The sequence below is a fragment of the Anser cygnoides genome, chromosome 8 (assembly GCF_040182565.1).
Source record: "Anser cygnoides isolate HZ-2024a breed goose chromosome 8, Taihu_goose_T2T_genome, whole genome shotgun sequence".
In the NCBI taxonomy this organism is placed as follows: domain Eukaryota; kingdom Metazoa; phylum Chordata; class Aves; order Anseriformes; family Anatidae; genus Anser; species Anser cygnoides.
The window spans coordinates 4027862-4047434 of NC_089880.1; the positions used below are offsets into that span (position 1 = coordinate 4027862).

The window sequence follows — 19573 nt, forward strand, 5'->3', positions numbered from 1 at the left end:
AATTTTCCTAAACATGACCCTGCACATGAGAATATTAAAATGAATGTTGGTTATGAAAAACAGCCTGCTAACGTTCCAGATCACCCCATGACAGTGAACTGTAGTCTTTGCTTTTTTAAGAAAAAAAAAAAAAATTAAAAAAAATCCTTGTGTTCTTGAGTTGGCTTTTTGTAAGTTTGGTTCTTAATGAAGACATCAATGGAAATAATACATCAACTCTATTAGATTTCCCAAAAGAAGCATCAAATGAATGCGATGAAATATTTTCCATTTATTGGTACTCACTATATCACCTTCCTTTAATGCATTATTAGACCTTTTATCAGCCTACTCAACATTTTCCCTGGAACAGATGTTAGGCTGACAAGCCAAAAATTTTCTGGGCTATACTATTTCTCTTCTAATACCATCGTACATTTCATTGAGGAATTTTAAGCTATACTATATGCTACAGTTTACATCAGTAACTTTTGTGAAAGACTGCATTTCTGCTTATTGTACTAGAGAATGGCAAAGATAAAACTATTCCTCTCCATTCAAGAGAAAATGACATCTGCAAAGGAAAGAAACCACAGCCAGGGCTTTAAGACTGTGAAAGGGGCTATTACTCTCTTCAAATACCACAGGAATTCAGCATGAAAGTAATATAGTCCGTCAGAAGCCAATAGAAACTCTGTCAAGCTTTAATATGATGTAGTAGATGTATAAACCACCTCTTTCCTGTGTAGCATTACTCATTTTTCATTTACTGCCAGACTATGAAGACTAATTTTGATCCCTCATGGTGCTGGGGAAAAAACAAAACAAAACAAATCAACTCTTCTTCAAAATGCTGTCAACTTATTCTTTCCTTCTGCATCAGAAGTTTCTATTGCTTTTCTAAGGCAATGAAGATAAGTTGTAAATTGCTAGCATTTATTATTATTATTATTGAATGGAACAAAGAAGAATTTGCAACAACATTATTTTCCCAGTCAGTATATTAATCCTAAACTAAGAATTATTTGATCAAGATAACTATATAGGAAGGTATCGACAGTTGAATCAGATGTTTTTAGATTCAGTTGCTTTCATTTAGTTTCTGTTTTTAAAAGGTGCCATGGATTAAAAAATTGAAGAGTACAAAAGGCCACTTCTTATAATTTGATTTAATGTATACAGTCTTCCTATTACATAATAGCACATAAAAATCTCAATCATTGAATACCGTACTGTTGTTTTAGCACTTAGCTCTACTGGGTTTGAATTATCATAATTGCAAGTCAAGAAAAAATATTAAGATTCAGTTCCTTAGAACTAAAGAAAGCAGTTTGTCACTTCTGAATTGCACAGTAGGCCACTGCAAAAGTATATTTGCATCATTTAAACTTAGAGGAATACTACAAAACATTTCTAATTAAGAATTTTCATGATATGCAGAATTCCAAAGGGGAATAGAGAAATAGAGATCTTCAGCTGTTCCTACACAATATATTATTCTTAATGTTATACTTTCAAACCAGAATTTTAAAATTAAACAAAAAAAAAAAAGCCTGATTAGACAACTGCTTTGTAATTAGGTAGATTGGAGGTGGATGGCATCAGAGACTTTCTGTAAACTTTTAAAACAATATTAACCCAGGCAGACTAACAACTTAATCTATAGATAAATGAAAATGCATGGCAGGTCTGAAACTCTTTATTTCGAATCCCGCATTCGCTTGGAAAGACGTGGCACCTTGTTTATGAGTTGTTGTAAACCTTTTCATTACTGAGAAGGAACCACTTATTCAGAAAGACTAAATGGCAAAATAATTGAATAATCAAAGATGTATAAACCAAAGAATCAAAATAATTCTTATCCCACTTTCATGCCTGTAACTGAGTATATCTAGGAACTAGAAGTAACTAAATTAGAGTAGGCAGTCATTGTCTCAATAGCTAGGAGTGTTTCTGTAAACCAGACCAGTTTGCTTGCCAATCACTCAAAAGGTCAAGTACAAAAATTAAAAGCAAAACTAGATCTAAGAGGTTAATCTGGACAATGATATTGTAGGATTCATTCACAGGGTGAAGATAGGACTATGTAAAAAAATATAAAATAAAGTGGATCTGAAAGTACTGATTTAGCACAGGAGGATTTGTCTCAGTCTCTAGTATATTTGTCTTTCATAAAAAATGTTTTTGACAAGCTGTACTACAGATAGCTTTTACCTACAGGAATTAGAAAACCATAAGAGAATCGCTACTTCAAAGGAAATGTTGATTGGAGAGTTTAAAGTAATATTCTAGAAGAGAAACAAGAAGAATTCAGTCAAGATGTTGATTCAAAATTCTCTTTTGAAAGCTCTGTGTGAGAATAAAATCCTCATTGCTTCAGTCATGCTTATGATCTTTCAAAGTCTGTCCTGTATATCTATTATTGTATTATTCATGTTGCTTTCAAAACTGGCATTTAATTTTACTCAGAGTCCTACACCACAAGCATTATACAGCCATTATTGACAAGACAACCCAAGGGACAGGTATGCAAGGAATATTTTCAGAATGTCCTATGAGTGCTTAAAGGTGCTCTAAGGATTTAACAATTTCTTAGGCCAGGGACACTTAAAGCAAGGGATTCAAACTGTGGTCAGATTTGTTAGTAGCCTGTCACTGCAGACTGTGCACACTGAGACCTGGCACCCTGGAGAACAGGACCTTCCTCACCAAACACAGACAGAGGTAGACAGATTGGCTCAGGATTTATAGGATTAATAAAGGATAGGAGAAAGACTGAGTATTAGGAGATCGTCTAAGTGGGAGGAGGAGGTGGAGGAGGCTGAGACCCGCACAAGTGTTTTTTTTGGAAAACAGACTGTCAGTTTGGTGAAAGTACCACGTGACCGCTCAAGTGTTGCTGTCAGTTTTGCTAAAGCTGCCACAATAACAAGGCAATTAAGGCAAAAGGCTGCAGTCAAAGGAATTAGGACTTGGAAGAAGATTTATTTTCAATTCCCTAGCAGGAGCCATTGAACAGATCCATTCTACTACCAGCATCATCGATTATAATTTCTACTTTGCATATGGTATCACAAAACAGGCAGTGTTAGCTCAGCCCTTGCCAATGCAGTTAGTGCAAGCATGTGGCACTCACACAGCTCTGAAAATCCCCAACACACACCTTCACGTGTTTTTCAGGACGGGTCCCCAGATTGCTATCTGAACGTTGCCAAACATAGCTAAGCATAGTTAAGTGTTTGGTCATAATGTACAGAAGTTGTTCCTTTTCTGGTCTATATTGCACATCTTGAGAATTCACACAAAATGTATAAGTTCTGTTGTTGTTTTTAACCTAGCTTCAGAAATTCAGTAATCAGCTCTGCCAGTAAGAGGAACTTTTTTCTGAAGTTCTCTGGGGGCAAATGAATACAAAGCCATTTGCTGCCTCTGTCAAGAACAGGTATTCCTCAAGACATCTCTTAACTGCAAAATTTATTTAACTTGTGTTGGTAGCAGGGTACTCTTAAAAAAAAATGCAAAAAAGTTTTTTATTATTATTACTATTCCAACTGTTTTGCTACAATCAATATTCAAAATAGGAAACTGAAATTATGGTTTGCCAATACTTCCAGATACTTACAGAATTATGAAATGAGTGAAGGGCTGAGAGACATTGTAATACATGACTATATGATTAATAAGCATGAAGTTCTCTAGAGGTGATCAACACATTAAATGAAACTGTGAAATGAAATAAATTCCATGCACTCATACTGGTAGAAAGAATAATTTCAGAATAATATGACCTTGATGTAGGACATTTCTTGGGACTAAGGAGAGCTAAGGTCCCTCAGCTACATTTAAGCTGTCATTTCCTTCAGATATATCATTAGGTCCCCAAAAGTGCCTCTCTGCTAGCTGGAGGTCTAAACTGATGTTATTGAAGTTGTTTAATCTATCTAACTTCAACTCTTCAATTTCTAAACTACCACATTAAACAACTCAGCAATAAATCTGTGCAACAGTTATGACAACTTCTGATTAAAATCCTGAGCTGAATTAGCCAAAATAAATAAGAGAACAGACCAATTAAATATATCTAGATCATCTTTATTTATTTAAGCTATTAGAATACCCTGTGAAAGGAGAAATTACCTGACAAGCCTCTTTCCCAGATTAACTCTATGCCTCAAAACCCATTCCAAAAAGTCATTTCACCTACAGGCAAAATGCAGTAGCCATATTTTCAAAATTAAAAATGTTTTGCTAAAAGCTATAGATGGTTAAAATAGCATCCATCTGCAGACTTTGCAGGCCATCAGCCTTCAGGTGCATTTGGACAAGATCTCCTATCCAACCAAAGATCCTGCTTGCTAGACCAATGAGAAATATATGAAGACACCCTTCACAAATCACATCTGATTTGGAAGTGCCGTGAGCTGCACATTAGCTCAACTTTCCTGATGACGCTCAGTAAAGAACTTGTTCATAGCTGAGAAGATACAACAGTAAAAGAGCCTTTATATTCCCCAAAATATTATTTCATATAAACTGCAGCCAGATTAGTGTTTGCATTATTCATGAATTATAATAAAATATTAACCTTTGATCTGCCAAAAGCATTTGAAAGACCTACAAAAAAAAAAAGTGGTTTCCCACATTGTGTTAAATAGTCTCTAAAGATAAGTTTACATATAACAGTGAAACTTATCTAACAGCTTACCACCACTTCCTTTTCTTCATACTCCTCCCTCCTCTTTCCCTGTTTTCCCCCCTCGTTTGCATTTTCCAGTAGCCAAACAGTTCCACCCTCTACCATCTTCCTTTACCGTAGTTTGGCACTTATCAGACTTCTCTGGGCAATGATATTACTCACTAGCTCAGCAACAGCCACTTTTTTTTGCTTGGTTAGTTCCCTGCCAGCTTAGTGAGCTGATAGCTAAATTAGCTAAATAAGCTGTGGGAGTGCATGTTCAGGAGAAAAAGAGAGAGAGAGAGAAGCAGGATGCCTCTTCTGAACACCATGCAGTGTCTATTCAGAATTCTCATGTAATTTTACCCTAAATAACTACCAAGCAAGCAGTATAATATTACTTAGATGATCCAGTTCAGATTTAAGTGAAAAGAAGGAACATAACATCTTTCTGCTAAGAAAACATAGCCATGAAACAGGTCTAAAATCCCGACAATCAAAATAAATCTTAAGAGAATAATATAGGAATTATATTCCCATTCCATATATTCCATGCTAAACTAAGATTTTTTTTTTGTTCCTATTTAATAATCATCGCTCTGAGATAAGGGGTTAACTAAACAGGGTGCTATGAGAAGCAAAAGTTAAATGTTTGAATGATGAAAAATCTAAGATGGTGACATACTCTCCCAGGCATCTGGATGACTAGTCAGCTTCAGCTCCTTGCACTGCATCACTCAGTATTCCACTTGGTAGGCTCCAGCCATTCAGTCAGAATCCATGTTATTCAGATGACCTACTAGCACTGCAAACAAACAGGGGACAGCTGGAGTTAACAGTCTGAATGACTGACAAGTTGCAAGTTTTCCTCAGCCACTGCTACCAAATAACAAACCTCAGAAGGGAAAAAAAAAAAAAAAAAGTCTGCCTCACTGAAGAAAATAGGCCCATTTTTGCAAAAAGAGTTATCTGCAATAAATAATATTGTCAGCCTTGCTAACTAACATTTTGCATAATCTTATGTTTTTTCCCCATTAATACTTGGAAGGGCTTACACAAAACACATTGAACGGAGATATTTTTTGCCCACCCACAGCACAGGACAGTGAATATCAGAAAGCACAGGAAGGATTGCCAGAGTCTGAAGTCATCATGTTTTCACTGCAGTTTCAAGTTTCAGATAAATAGCTAAGCATACATGCTTATTATATCCGTCAGCGTAAGAGGTCTCAGACGCTGGAACACTGTGGTGAGGCAGGCCTGAGGCTTGCAAGATGGCGGCGTTCATCCAGTCACTCACTGCTGCCAAGAGCCACATTTCCTCCATCCTTCCCCTCTCGCTGTTCATCTCCAGCCAGAATCCCGCTCCCTCTTACCCACTAGTGCTACTGTTCCTCCTATCTCTCAGCAAGCCTATTCAACTCACTGGCATAGCAGACTTTCATGAATTTGGGGTTGCAGGTATTTTGTTTTGTTTAATTATTTTCCTAACAGATTAGCAAATTCAATGCGTTCACAGACTAGCCAGAGGAAGGAAAGTGGCTGGAAAACATGTCTGGAAGCGTGGGTGGAGAAAGCAGTAATTCCTCCTTGCCTTGCTGAGAGCCATCAGACAAGGTTAATCCAGTCTTGCAGAACACTCAAGCTCTGGTATTCAGGGTAGACCTCGCTACAGGCACAGGCTGGCTAGGCAGCTTCCCAGGGGAGCAGAGCTCTGCCCATGCCTCAGGAGATGGGAATCAACTGTTGTAACCTACACAGCTTCCACTCTTCAGCAAAGAGATTGGTCATTAGAGGTACTTGTTGAATGGCTTCACTACCACCTGTCTCCCTTAGCTGCAGAAGAAAGGCTCTTCCCTAAGGGATTCCTATGTCAGCTTTGCTTTCTAGAGCAAGTCATCTGTATGTTCAGCGTTTCCACCAGCAGCATTGTGCTCTGAACACAGCTCTTGTGAACATGAAGTGTTTGCAAAAATATCTGCAAGGCCCTAGTTTTGCTCTGCTGTCCTTCTGAAACCTGTTAGTCACAAACACCACCGTTTACTGTTCTCTCTGTGTTCTCCAAATGTTTTGGCAAACAAAAATCAGAAGAATATGTCATCCAGTTTACATTACTATGGACAGCAACATACCCGTGTGGGTTTTACTTTCCACAGGATTGGCCTTGGTCATGGGATATTTGGTTTCACTTAATTAAACCAACTAAACTACATAACTAAAGCTAGTTTTCAGAGCCCTGCTAAAAATTCCCCACACAGTTGGCTGGGTAGGATTTAGATCTCTGCACTATTCTTAGACATGCATATCTGCAGCAACTGGAAAATGCTAGGTTGCAATCGATGCATTCCACAACATGTTTAAGGCTGTGACCCTGAGTACTTCAAATTGTGGTTTCATTTATTTCAGTTTACAAAAACAAACACACACACAACTATCAGTTATTTAGGCACCTGAACACATTCTGTTAAGAATCTCACATTCAGTATCACCACAGTAATTAAACTTAAATTAAACAATTCATGGAAGTGTAATCTTTAACTGAGAAATAACACAGTGAAAATTGCTTTGGAAACCTCCCACATTCAGAATTTCATAAAACACTTCCAATATACACAAAGCCAAGAACTGACAAGAGTCTGGGAACATGAAATAGGCTACAAAAGCATGTTTAACTTACTAAAAAACAATCAGACTGACAAATTTCATGGTGTAATTTTAGAAAATGGGGGCAAGGTGAATCATATTTAGCTAAATAGCATTTATAGATTAGCTCCATTATGCATATAGTTTATACACGTGCATATAATTTTTCTAGTGTGGAAGAGAAAGCTGAGACTATGCTGTGTTTTAAGAACTTCTCTCTAATATTGAAAGATATCTGTCAAGGAAACCTATTATAAAATATGATTAAAATAATCAATGTTTTTAAAACAATTGAAGGCAATGACCAACAGCTGTCTCTTTAGTTTGATTTCTAAAGACTTTATATATTCACAGCTATTAATAGCAACAGGAAGGGAGTTGTACCAACAGAAACATAATACTTCAAGGCTTTTCCTCCCAGAGGTTCAGGGTGTGTGCCTACTCAATCAAGGTAAAATTTAGCTTCATTAACACTGTATTTGGACTTTTTTTCCTTCAGTGAGAGGACCCAAGAAATTCATTGTTAATTCATTTACCTATGTGGTAGGTAAATTTTTTCAAGTATTGCTTTGCCAAAATTGTCCTCCAAGTCAACAATTTAATCCCTCTTGAGAGCTGGCAGAGGCTTTGTTATGAACTTCCTCTAGGATCCTAGAAATGTACACAACTCATTTTTATATAATTTCTATAACGTTGTATAATTTTCTGGAAGGATATGGTTTTGTTCTTCTCCTTTTTCACCTTATTTTACCACATGCCTGCAAGTATACAAATTAATATAATCTGTATTACGACTGAAGTATAAAAGAAAGCATCCTTAACTGTTATTTACCTGATGATGACCATGCAATCCCACATGCTAAACAGGCCATTAGATTAAGATTTAGTGACCAAGAGAAGCTAAGATAGAAAATTGTGGAAGAAAAACAAGCTATTTTCTTTACTAACTGCTAATAGTTTTTGTGTATTTTTATATATGTATGCACACACACATTTACATGCCTACACATATTTAGATATATAACATAACATTCTAGGGATACTTTAACTTCCTTTGTCTATGTTATTCTCACTTTAAAGTTTTTTTCCCCTTTACAAACACACTTTTCCATGAAACACCTATCAGTTTAGCTCAGAATTTATGATTTGATGGATGCATGACAACATTATTTATAATACTAAAGAGATCAGGTTAAAGTGAAACAGATGTAATGGGTGTTGCTACTGGCTAGCATCCTTTTCCTATGTAAGTTTTCCATCACTAAGAAGTATACGTTTTATGCTTTTAAACCAGATAATACCACCACATTGAGCCCCCGAAGAGTCTAGCTGGATACATCCAAGACAAAAGCTATTTGCTGCTTACTGTGCAACATTAATACACTGTTGAGTGAACCAGCTGGAAGTAGTTTGCAGAGTAATGGTGGAAACCGCCTTCAGCTTTGAAGGCATTAAACTAGCCTTTGACTAAGACAAATGAACCTCATATCTTTTGGGAATGCTGTGAAATAGCATACAGCCAACAAGAAAGTTTCTAACAAAACAGTTTTGGGAAAAACTGCCCAAATATTTTAGTTGTCTATTTATACATATTTCATCTAGAATAAACACAAGTTTTCAGATTTTCAATTTTTCTATTTCTTGTTGGCATATTTCTCACTTTTAAAATGCAAAATCTTGGTTCTGTCTGTTGAAGAGACCACTCCTCATTCAACAGAAGCATCTCAGATACCAGGGCTTTGGGTTAATTTACAGCAGGCTGTGGTAGGCATTTTCAGTGAGGGACCTTCAATAAAATTTATCTCCTCTCCATTCCTCTGCTGTCAGAAGTTCAAGAGTAGATGCAGACAGATGCATAGCAGCAATGCAGTGTAAGAATACAAATTTAACTTTAATACTGAGTAAGAGGCCCCTTTTGTGCTCCTAAAAAACAAAAACAACAAAAAACAACAGCTACAGAAGTCAGCTCATCAAGAAGCAAAATAATCAGACAAGTTAAGATATACAAAATGGTGAGTCATGAACTTAGTAACCATGCTTTCCAGAAAGTATAGGCTATGTTTTCAACTAGTAACCGTCTATCAATGCCATTTACTTCAAACTAACTTTTTCACGTATTTTTTTCAAAAGGTGAAGGCTTCTAGCTGTTTACCTGTAATGAGATGTTTGTTCCTAGAAAGAATTTTTACTACAACAATAATCTATAATTCACTATACAGGTATTACCCTAGGTTATTTTTTTATTATTATTATTGTTATTCTAAGGAAATCAGTGTGACAAATAAATCTGAGCATGGTTTTGCTTGTAGAGAATAGCCCTGGACAGCTGCTATGGTTATGAAATGACAGGATTTCTCTGCACCAATATTCAGACTTTGCTCTAGAAATGGACAGCAGAATTTGTACTTCCAGATATGAAAGTGCTTCTGAGGTCCTACTTCTGGATTTTTGTTGAAGATATTCCATTCTTCTAAGTTTTAACCCACTTTTGTGTATTACTTCATCATGCAAGCATTTCACCACATGCTTTTGATTCTCATTATTACTCCTGTATTAGGTATCCAGCACAAAATAGAAGTGAACAAAGGAAGTAATGCCAAAAAATACAACTTGTATTGCATAGTTAGTCATGTAACGAACAGGTTCTGCATGACTCTAACAAAGGAAAAATATACAGTTGCCAATTATGGAAACAGGTTAACAAATTATTCTTCCAGTTGGTTTTTTTTGTTGTTTGTTTTGGTTTGGTTTGGTTTTTGTTTTTTTTTTTTTTTGCGGGGGGGGGCTTTAGGTTGCAGAATAGGTAAATAGTTTCCTCTGGATATGTTGCTGGCAGGCAAGTTCTGAAAACCTTGTTCCAAGAATCCTGAAAACAGACTGAAAACACAGCTGTTCAGATTCACTGATCTGACGACAAGACACTGGAGATACTCCTATTGGTGAAGCAGGCTCAAGGGGCAGACAGAGTGACAGCTGGTCCATTTCTTCTCTTGTCCATAAATCCCATTTCAAATAGGATTAAGATAACTGGAAAACAACCTACTGACTGGACAACAAATCCTTCCTAGCAAGAGGATATATATGATTTAAACAATTTAAAATGTTTTAAGTGGGCTTTAAATACTTTCTTAATAATGGTCACTTAAAAAGGGAAGCAAAATTTTAGAAGCCATCTTCAGGTTAGTTGAAAAATCTGGGGCCTTAGATTAGTGAAAGACGTTAAATCATTTTCAGGTCTGTAAATATGTAACACTGATAAGTAAGGTTTTTAAATGTGTTTAAATAATTTTGAAGAGTAACATTAAAAAAATACTCTAGATCACAAAAATTCAAAGCAATGTAATCCCAATCCCATTGATTCTAATTTGAACCTGAACTACTGGTCTCATTTCTTCACCCTATGAAGACTTAATCACGTTTATATCAGAGAACAGATTCTGGCCCAAAACATAATTATTTCTGATGTAATCATTTGCTGCTTCAAATATTTTTGAACAGTTTGAAATCCACATAAGCAGTTAAACTTTAAGATGAACTTCACAGAATACAAAAATGAAAGAAATCTATACTAATTTATGAAAGATTAAACAGAAAGCCTATCCTGGCTTTCACAGCAAGAGTATATTTAATTCAGTGGCGTGGTTGAATTTATTCTCAAATCCATAAACTGAATACATTTAAATTCCCGTGTAATCTGGCTCTTGATATACCTCAGTACACTTGCCTTTGAACTTCTCATTTGCTTTTAAGTGGTAATTTTTTTAAAATTTTGGGTGCTGGCCAAATTAAGCATATATTAATATTCTAAAAAAGCATCTTCATTGGAGAATCAAATATGGGGTCTTTGCATGTTTGAACAAAACCTCAGGGTGGATCACAGTATAAACAAAGCATTAATGCATCCTTAATCTCAGTCTGGAGAGGAATAGTTTGTTTGGGTATGTGAACTAGTGATGACATACTAGAAAGGTGGAAATTGAAATTAAATATTAATTCATACTGGATTATGAGTATGTAACTTTAAGCGTTCAATCTGGTAGTGTCTTAGAGTTTTTTAGTAATGAGCCTGATTTCCCACCAAGCTTCAGGTAATTGTACTGACATGTAAAGTAAAATCCCTTACCAAATCCCATTGAGTTTTTTCACCTCAGTGTATTAGTAGGAAAAAAAAAATTGTAAATGCTCACTCATGTTGGTGCCCTTACAGAGATTTAAGTTACATGATACTGAGGGGTAAACAAAGATTTTGGATTCACGTTACATCTTTATGCTGTTTGAATTTAGCTTTATCTTGCTGCTTTGTTAGAATTGTGTCCACAACTGGATCATGCTAGAGGCAGTTCCACTTGTTTTACAAGCTTCCTAAATTGATTTTGGGAGGCTCACTCCCACCCATGTAATTGGAAAGGGCGAAATGTATGTCTTCCTTTAAGGAGCATAATGCAGTTTTCAGCAGAAACCCAAAGCGCACGCGCACACACACAAAAACCTTCAACTCAGCTGAATGGAAATTCGGTGTGAGAGTCAATGGCATTTTAGATTCACCTAACACAGCACTGTCATCTTAGACACTGAAATGATGATCCCTGAAATCCTTACTTAGAAAAAGCTTCCACTGAGTCTTGTATAGCTGACAAGTAATTGCATAGATTAACATGTATTCAGTGGTAGACCTGATTGCCTTAAGTTCATTTTACTTTAAGTTAGCATCTTTAAAACATTCTTTCAGCTATGAATACAACTTTTCTAAAAATTAATCTTGGAAATTAAACTAAAGGTGTTACCTCTGCAAACCCCGTGCCAGCTACAGTGCTAACATTACAATGGGTTAAAACATTACAGGTGAAACAAGCTTCACAAGAAATAGAAATACTTAAATTTAAAATATCTGTTTGTCACCAGAGGCACACGCAAAAGGGAAGAAAGAAATAGGAGCATAAAAATTTAATCCTACCATGGTCCTGAAAGATTCTGTTTTGGGCATTTAACAGTTAAAGAAGCAATGGCATGCTAACTGAGCACATTAAAACAAAGAGTTGGCAGCTTCTGAAGGAAAAAGGCTTGTGCTTCACTGTTCCAACTTGTCAGTCAACTCATGCCAGCACTCTCCACGTCTGCCTCTTCTACACACCCTCATTACATGTGTCTGTCTGGACTGATCTGTTCATCTGTTCGGGGACTCTCCCGACAAGTCAAAAATTCTGCCTTCTCTCTGCTCTGGAATTGGATCAAATCACCTCAGCATTTTTTGTAGCCCTATCAGGAGGCTTTTGTTTATGGTCTCATTCGGTTTTCCTTCACTACTTGTCTGTTTTTGATTTCCAGAATGGAGGAAGCTGAATTGCTGAAGGAAAGATTCCAGGCCATAACAGTAAGTGCTTATAGTTATAACTTGCTATTAAAAAAAAGCTTAGAAGTAGTATTGTATTAATGAGCTACTTTGTGTTTCCTGAAGAATGTTTTAATCTCAGGAAGGAAAATGAAAAAGACTTGTGTGTGCTGGAAATTGTTACATTTTGATTGTTTTATAAGCTATTGATTTAAGACAGCTAAGTTTCCTGTACTGATCTTACTGTGTTGTATTACACTTTCAAATTTAAATTTAAAGCAGTGAAATTGTGTGCAAATAGCTACTGGACAGTTTAAAATGCATATTATCATCACAACTGAATGTTTGCTTGAAGGACAGCAGGTCAAAAGGCAGATAGAGAAATCCAGAACAAATCAATTTTCCCCTTTCAAAACCAAATGAAGAGGTGAAAGATTTTCCTTTTTGCATTGTAGAATTAAATAAAAATGCTGAATTGATGATACTCTACCTTAAATATCTGTGTCTGAAAACTGAAAAGGACAAGCATAGATTAAGCAAATTCCTACCTGTCGGTTTACAGAGGGGAAGAAAAGGATTGAGTGAAATTAATGCTGAAGACCTAAGTAAACATTTTCAGTTTCTGTTCTGATTGGAAATCTGCCTTGAAAAGATATGTTTTAAAGGAAATACTGAGGGTTTGTTTTTTTTTTTAAACAAACATAAGTTGATTCTACAAAAAAAATGGCCAAATCCAAGTTCTCCTCTGATTTAATCTCCACTCCAAACTATTCAGTTGCAAAAGAATTAAATTGAAAGAATTTGGCTGTTTGGGATAAGTAGAAAACTGCAGAAGGATCACTGTCACAGGAATTCTTTAAAAAATTAATAAGGGGGACAAAGTTATTTTTCACACTTTTGGCATGATAGTGAGATTATTTGTGAAACAAATACTACTGTCTGAATTAATTGTGGACAGAGTTAAAAAAAAAACCACTTTATTGGAACTGAAAAATATGAGAACTCAAAAGGAAATCTACCGGAGGTGAAGAGGATTCGGGGTTGTTTTCCAAATATATTACACTTGATAAAAACCAACAGGCACATTTATCATATTTGCTTCAGACCTGATTCAAACTTACAGTAAGGTAATTTGAAATGTTTGGGGGGTGTTTGGTTGGAGGATTTGGTTTGTTTACTGTAATGGTGTTTGAACCTGACTCATAACCTGGACTTTGTCTCTTGTGTATGGGCTCAAAAGATAAGAAATGTTTTGAAGTTGCAGAGAAGAAATCCAGGCCTTGTAATATTTTATACTTCCTGGTATCTGACACAACAAATAGGGCAGCACACTCATCTGCTGAGGACTTCTATGCACATACAAGGATTAATATCCAGCATCTTCCAGCAACATCTGACTGCAGAGGAATACTGGAGAAATTTTATTTATTTTTTTTAGGAAGCCCATGACGGTTTCCAGGGTCTTGCAGTGCAGGAAATCAGAAATCATGCTTGGATTCTATTCACAACTTCATTTATTACACTTGCTGCACAACATAACTATGTGCTCTCTAATATGATAGTTGTCTATCAATTCATAGCATTTAATTGAAACAACTCCGTGTATTTGTTGTAATGTACTGCAGAAAAGAAGGAGCCTAAATAAAGTAAAGTTATTATCAGGTTTAAGAATCAGCATTGAGCTATTCAAGAAAACAATTCTACTGCAATTAACTCCAAGGCTTTGGGAAGATATGTCCCAAAAATCGTATCTTGGAATCTCAAGTGCTACCTAAAGATGTACATTGTAAAGGATCTTAAAGAGCACAGAAAGAGGCACTCAGGGATTCAAAGCAGTGAACAACACTTGCACTAAAGAGATTCCCATGTGTCTTAGATACCTCCAGGGACACGGACTCCACGTTGGGCAGCCTGTTCCACTGCTTGACCACTCTCTTAGTGAAATTAAAGTTAGGCTTTATTTGCATGGATTGACTTCATCCTAATGAACAACACACACTCTAGTTTTTAGCACCAAGTAATTTCTCTAAAGAGTTTTTGTTCTTTTAATTTGTAGGACAAAAGAAAACTGCAAGAAGAAATTACACAGAAACGTCGAAAAGTAGAAGAGGAAAAACTGAAGCACCAGCACTTAAAAGTAAGTAAAGTGTTGGAGTTATATAACTAAAGATAGCCTTAAGTTGTTCAACTTGCATAAGGGTTTTGGATTTTGGAATGCAAATCTTCATGCATTTAAGTCATGCTTTTACTGTCAAATTTTCACAGCTTTTTGGAGTCTTGTCAGGACTCCATTTGACTTTAATAAGCATCATTCCTTATAAAAAAAATCACACTCAGGAGCTAATGTTATTTGATCACTTTCATGGCATAAAATGAGATCATAACCAGGAATAACTCACAGCTGAAAATTAAGCCTCACATTTCAGACTGGGTGTGTACATTCCCTAATTCCACTACAGCAACCTCACTTGCTACAGGACACGGCACAATAATGATGTGCAGTTGCACTTTTATCAGGCATAGGGGGAGAGAAAAGAAAAAAGAAAATCCAATACTGACCAATTTTTGTTTCTAGAAATATGCAAGATGTGGTATTTTACATGTCGTCTTATTTAGGAGTGAATAAAAAGTTTTCAAGAAAGACATGGAATGCAATACCTGAAGTGTGGTGTCTCATTGAGCAAGCGTGGGAGAAGCATAATTAAAGCAGACTCCTCTTCAATACAGACACCTGCTCCTAGGTTGCATCTACCCTCTCTTTAGTGTCAAGCCAAGTTATGATACACTGGTTCATTGGGACAGACAAGCCACTGCAAGTCACCTATGCTTCAGGTTTTATCAGAAGGTAGTGACCACAAGGACAGGCTTAACCAATTGTGTAATACAATGGGCCTAGATGAGAAAAATGTTTTTCCAAATCCTGTAACAGCAAAAGTGCAACTATGTTCTTCCATATATATGGTGTACTACAATTTATGTTTCAAGTTTCTTTGCCTATTAATTCTAACTGACTCTTCTGCCTTTCTTTTGAGGAGGAACTGATCTGTTCTAGACACCTCACTGATTCTTACTAGTGCTGCAGACAGTACTAGAGCAGTTCGCCAATATATTTAGTACATGCTTTCACTTAGCACTAATAGGTACCATAGAGTTAAAACATCGTCTAGAGGTTTACTTTAAAAATAAAAATACTCAAGGTGTTTTATGGAATTTGACAAAAACTAAAATGCTCCTAGAAAAATATTTGAGATACTAAGCTTAGCAAGGAAGAATCCTCTCCCCACACACATACATGCACAGACAGACAAATGCTTGTTTTACAAATAACTATAGGCCAATGTTTCCAGAAACTCTTTTTACATTAAATCATGTGCTAAATGCACCTACCATGACAGAGGCACACATTGCAATCCAAAGCCACATATGACATACCACTTTTCTAAATGTGGCAACAGAAGACCATCACAAGCAGGTTTTTTTTTGTTATTGAGCAACTTTTTCAGACAAAGAGTAGTAATATTTCACACACATACCTCCTCTGGAAGAAAACTGAGGATATAATTTGTTTGTCTGTCCTATAGAAAGTCACAAATCATATATAAAGGTTTTTAAAATCAGTCACACTGCACATGAAATGAATCCAGGAACTGTATGGGAATTGATTCACTTGGCACAGAGGGATCAAGCATATATTAAAGTATTTATATGTATAATGTACATATAAATATATTGTATTAGCTGCTCAGAGCACCCAAAATAGAGATTTTTTTCTTCCAAATGAGTGCTAAGACAGGCACCTAATAACAGACATTTACTATATGAACATCCTCTGCTGCATGTCCTCAGAGACTTGCTCTTTAATAAGGATTGATGCTTCAGACTAACTCAGGTATTTCAACGGAGTCAAACAACACAAGAAACCTGTGCATAAATCACTTCAAAACAAGTTTAGACCTCTAGAATATTTAGTCATTTCTGTAAACATTACTGAGGGCTCATTTCCCTAGTGACTAAGGCTGATTTCACTCATTTATAGTATCGCCAGTTGTGTACGGTGAAATTTAGAGCTCAGTGACCTAGTCAGCATAACTCACACCTTTCCCTTGTGAAGCTATTGCAGGTTCATGATTCTCACTGTTATATAGATGTTGCTGTTAGATGGATATCGCTATTCTATTCCTAGTTTTGTCCTTGATTCCTATTTACAACCCTTAGCAACAGGTTTATAAAAAGGTTTGGGATGGTTTGTTTTTAGTTTGGGTTGGGTTTTTGTTGTGAGTAAAGTGGAATCTAGCTTCCAACAACTTTGCTGCCCCCAGTCTAACTCCTTACTAGAAAGAGATGAGGTGTAACGCGTCCTATTTATCCAGTAGAGCTACATTGGAGAAGGAATATTTATTCCATACATGTGCCTCTCTACCACACGGAGTAGAGGACATGAAAGCAACTACAGCACACCTGGGTGACCAGGGCTCTATGGAACTGCAAGGGCCTAACTGGCACCACGAGGGAGGGTATATGGGAAATTTCATTTTCAAGTACTTCTATGTACTGGCAACTAGTATTTCCTACTGTCTGGAATATTCCTCACTGAGGCAACAATGGAAGGGATCAGAGTTGCTTGAAAAGCATCATCAGCAGTGGTGTGCATGTATTTTCCAAGAGCTTTTCCAGTCTAGTTTACTTTGTTTTTTGTTCTCTGATATGTCTGAATTCCATTAAATACTATCTTGTAGATGCTGGTCACACCTTTTTCCAGGTGTTAATATTGAACTACAGCTTGAATGAAAATTACAAAAGTTATTTATACTTCTCCCAACTTCATGTAAGGTGAACTGCCATACCACTGGGAGAGCAAGACCTGCAAACTCGAAACACCTGTGCCTTCCTGTGGGCAACTGTGCCTTTATGGGTTAGTGCAGCCTTGTTAAGGATTACAATGGACTTATACCAGCAGCAGGCAAAGGACAGTATTCACAGAATTTGCAGACTGTAGTCACATTGCTGTGACAACGAACTACAGAAGAAAAGGATCATTTTCCAGCATTCGGGCCATTTTTAGGGTCTTACATCTTCCTTTAACATAACAAGGGCAATATGAAATAAATGTCTTTCATATTAGAGCTGTAACAGGGCAAACATGCACAACCTAAATACTGTGCTAAAGATGCTTTACAACAGAAGGAAATGTTAGACAGCAGAAAGAACCTGACATCCCCAAGGCAGCTGCTCCTGCTCTGGCTTGTGCCAATGCCTCATTGGAGTAGCCTTCTGACTAACACCTAGAAATTGTCTGTTGTTCAAAGCCTGTTTCCACTGTGAAGTGTGTTACTCTTTCAGAAGCGGCTAAGGAAATTCATGAGGTTACATGACATTTAGTTGTGAGCAGCAAACTATTCTAGGAAAACACAGAAATAACACCATTGTCTATCCCTGTATTTAGGGAGTTTGTTTTCTTGGATCTGACCCTACACATACATGAAGCTTTTGTTGATTTCAATGGGGGTTATCAGTTAGTAAGGTCCACAGTGCCAGCCTTGCTGTAGTTCTCACAAGGAATTACAGATTTGAATCAGCAGTGCAAAACTTTCAGTTCCAACCAGGATTAAAATCTGACTTTTCTAGGAGTCCTACCTAGCACTAAAACCTGAATTCCTCAACTCAGAGGAAATTAATAACTGTGCTCCCTCTGACTTGGGAGAACAGTGTTTTGCAGTCAATAAAAGTTGTGCCAACACCAAACTCTATGCATCTACTAGATCAGATAAAACCATCCCATTAAAGTATCTTCATCCATTCCATCTGAGCCTTTTTAAAAGGCATCTGCCATGAAGTTGGAAGGGGCTGCTAAGTTCCCAAAGCCAGAGTCAAGGCTCAGAACTTCAGTCTTGAGCAGCCCTTGTTTCCTACAGATTTCCTAGGATCCAGTGTTGTGAGAGAGAACATTGTCGTACAGGGCTAGCGTGACTGTAAACGTTGCTCTTACCTTCTGCAGAAAGTACTACCAAAGAGTGCCACAGAACTCCCAGCAAGCTTGCTTTACCCACAGTTTCTATCACACTGTTTGTGTCACACATGAAGCCAGTTGAAAATATGTATTTAACTACAGCCAGGTTCCCTATGCATCCTCCACCATCAGTCGGCCCTCAGTGATAACCTCACGTGAAGCATACAGTAAACAGAAAAGAGTGGGAAGCGACAGTTTTAATAACTCAATGCACAGGATGCGGGCAAAGACCCCAGCAGCCACTCCAAGCAGCACTGAGGCTAATGCAGCCTTCTCACCAGTGCTAGGCATGGCTCTGCCTCAAAGCAGCAGCAGTCAAAATCCAATTTAATTTTCATCCATATCCTACAATTAACACAATTATATATATAAAAAAACACACAATGTGGATATCAGACATTTCAAGAAATCTAAATTACAAATGGAAAAATTTTGGTTAATTAAAAGCTTCATATACATGCTTCCCCCCAGTTGAAAAAGTTTCACTAAAGAGCCCTAACTCTCTCTTCTTTCCCGAGGCAGCACTGGATTTATGTTCTTGAGTTAGACTGAAGGGAGGGAAAAGATGACAAGAAAGTCTGCATGACTTTCAGCCTCTAGCCTACCAATATGAATTTATCTCCATGAATATCTCTCCCCTGAAATAACAGAGAACTCAGATGACTTTCAGATGCCACTGTTCACATAGTAGAGTGGCTGTAGGAATCAGTGCATACAGACAGATTTTGCAAAATTTGAAGACAACCTAGAGATCTACTTACCTATACACATGGCAGGACACTCATTTATAAACCACTACTATACAAACAAAGCCCTCCACCTAAACAGGTGTGGACCTAAATATGCAGTCCCTGGATATGACCCTACGGTAGCAGTCCTAAATATGCTGTAGGTCTGCTCAAAGACTAACCACATATCAGCATTCTGGCCTTCACCTTTC

General features: G+C 36.9%; 2 protein-coding genes across 2 annotated transcripts in view; one reads left to right on the forward strand and one right to left on the reverse strand.

Annotated features, from left to right (window-relative positions):
- The window catches only part of FRRS1 (ferric chelate reductase 1), a 146108-nt gene that overhangs the window by 79109 nt on the left and 47426 nt on the right, over positions 1–19573 (reverse strand). The window lies entirely within an intron of this gene.
- PALMD (palmdelphin) overlaps positions 1–19573 on the forward strand; it is a 50644-nt gene that overhangs the window by 12388 nt on the left and 18683 nt on the right. The window contains exons 2-3 of the mRNA XM_013186719.3: positions 12623–12668; positions 14683–14763. Of these exons, the coding sequence (XP_013042173.3) occupies positions 12623–12668; positions 14683–14763 (127 nt within the window). The remainder of the gene's footprint in view (positions 1–12622; positions 12669–14682; positions 14764–19573) is intronic.